A 2,586-nucleotide genomic window follows, 5' to 3' on the forward strand; every position below is an offset into this window, starting at 1 on the left:
TCTCTTTTGTTTGTTTTGTGTCTTTGCTCTGTTTTGAAATGTTGCTATAAATGTTATAAATTTAAAAAAAATCCTCAGTTTTGTCATCAGGTGGAGACGTTGGGCCTGCTCCACCTGCTGGTCCTGGATGAGAATTGGTTTGAAGAGTAATGACCAGTTTCTACACAACTCCTTTGAGTTCCAGGAAGTTGTCTTTAAAAGTTTTTGTCAACATGTTGACTGATCCTGGGGCAGAGCATCAGTTTGTGTTTGACTTTCTTTTCCTGTCCAACCCCCACAAAACAAAGCAAACAAAACGTCAAGTTAACGCTAGTGAGTTTTATTTCATTCCAATGACTTATTTTGTTAACTCATGAGGAATTGACACGGTTCAGAGTGTCTGACGTTCCAGTGGCCCCTGCAGCTGTGAGCTCATGGGATCAGTGCACACAGCAGAATCAAGCCCCTCCAGTCTCACCATGTTTCATGTCTTCACTGCTTTATGGAATGTAGAGCTTTAAGAAATTATAAAAACACAACTAAATAAAAACAAGCTGGACATATTTTCATAACTACCAGTAAGAAACCATTAAAAAAAACATCTTTTCAGGTGCGTATTTGTTACAGAGTTAAACTTCTCACACAGAATGTAGAACAGATACAGAATATTAAACATTTGGACTTCAGATCACATGAACTCATTGCAGCTCACGATCCAAACCATCCGTTTTTTAAAAAAATCAGCTGATTAGTTACAGAAAAACTGCTTATTTCGGCCAAACTGAAAGGCACACTGACTGACGACGTGACGTTTCATAGGTTTTATTTTGAAAGCCTAAAAGGGGAAGAAACAAACAAAACAAACATCTATTTTGCTCCAGTCACAACAAACATGAATTGAAAATGTCCCTCTCTGTCGAGGCTGTTGAAATGACACAGTTCGTGATTAAACTTGTTGCTTTTCTTGGTGGTAGCTGGGTTATTGCACGTCTTCATCAGGAAGTGAAGCAGAAGCAGAGTGTCTGCTCTGAGCGGGACAGAAGAGTGCTACAGTGTTTCAGCAATACGTCTCGTCAGCTCACTGCAGGAATATTGCTTTGAAGTTGAGTGATATGTTGTTCAGTCTTCACAAACAATGCTTGATCTTTGTATTTAACAGGAGTCTTGTCATTTTGACGGGAGGTCAGTGTGGTGGGCCGCGGGCGTCCCTTCGGCTGGCAGCGGCGCTACGACACCCGCTTCCTGGAGCTGGTTCGACCCAGGCTGGCAGTGCTAGAGCGGCGGGAGAGGACGGGGGTGGCAGCGGTGGGAGAAGCCTCGCTCGAACCCCCGTGTTGGAGCAGAATGTCGATGCAGCCTTTGCTCCCTGTTTTTCTGGCAATCATTATCGGTGTCTGGCCTTGGCCGTCTTTTGCTTTCACGTCGATTCCGTACTGTGGAGAGAGGAGCATAAAAACACCACGATTAATCCTGTTTCTGTGTGAAACCCTACAGTTCTGCATGAAATCCACAATAAAACCCTCTTCAACATCCATTTCCTTTTAAATTTTATTACCTGAACTCATAAAGCACGTGTCAAAGGTCCGTGGGTCAAATGTGGTCACCAGGGCATTTTACGTGGCCCCAAGTGGAGTGTCAACGATGTATTAATGTCTTTAAATAAGTGTAAGCTGCTTTATAGCCAGCACTGACCATAAACTACATCTCCCATAATGCATTATTTTAACCACAAAAGGACATTATCCTGACACTACGAGCTGCACAGGTTTTATAAGTAACTGTATAAAACCTACATTTAGCTGCATTTTCACCGGCTACTTTTGCTGCAGCCAAGTTGTACTGGGAAGTGAGAATTTCCTATTTACAAGTTGTGAATTTAAACTGGAACACCCCTCCAGTGGGAATTCCCTGTTGGAAAGWGGGATAATTCAAAATTCAAGACAACAGCTTCTCACTACTAATCAACAGGGAGAAACTTTTACTGTTAATAGTATTTCTGTAGTATTTACCATTGATCTGTATTACTGGATTGGACATCACGTGACTTATCGTGCGCCGCACAGGTACCATTGCTGTGCATTGAGTTCTGACTCAGGAACATCCATGAATGGTGGTAAAAATGAGATGCAGCAGACAGTCACGCAAGAAATATCAAAAAGGGATGCAATATTTTACCATAAATTGTCAACACTACAACAAGATCACAAGATCAAGGTTATCACATTTCACAGTCATTAAAATATTGTTTATTTTAAAAAATGGCGAAGATGCAGAAAGTAGGTCATTTATGCTAGCTTGATTTTGACAACCTTTTGTTGGATAAACTCTGCTGTTCCAACAAATTATCATTTTTTAATTAATATTGTTTTATGTTAGTGTCATGATTTGTCAGTTTTCACCTTAGTTTTCCTAGTGTTTTTTATGTTCCCCAGTGTGTCTCAGCCCAGCTGCCCCACATTTCCTTGATTGTCACCCTTGTGTTTCTCCCCAGGTGTTTTCGGTTTAGTAATTAGCTTTCTGTGTATTTAAGCCCTGTCCTGTCTCAGTCTTGTGTCGGATCATTTTGTGTCTGCTGTGCTTTGTCCCCTGCCTGTGTGATCTCTGTGT

At 41.4% G+C, this 2,586-nt stretch overlaps 1 protein-coding gene across 1 annotated transcript in view; it reads right to left on the bottom strand.

Annotated features, from left to right (window-relative positions):
* Positions 1-298: 298 nt before the first annotated feature.
* agap2 (ArfGAP with GTPase domain, ankyrin repeat and PH domain 2) overlaps positions 299-2,586 on the bottom strand; it is a gene marked incomplete in the record, with an annotated part of 53,672 nt that continues 51,384 nt past the window's right edge. The window contains 1 exon segment of the mRNA XM_014022542.1: positions 299-1,412. Coding sequence (XP_013877996.1) covers positions 1,206-1,412 — 207 coding nt within the window.

This window comes from Austrofundulus limnaeus, unplaced genomic scaffold, assembly GCF_001266775.1.
Source record: "Austrofundulus limnaeus strain Quisiro unplaced genomic scaffold, Austrofundulus_limnaeus-1.0 Scaffold335, whole genome shotgun sequence".
In the NCBI taxonomy this organism is placed as follows: Eukaryota; Metazoa; Chordata; class Actinopteri; order Cyprinodontiformes; family Rivulidae; genus Austrofundulus; species Austrofundulus limnaeus.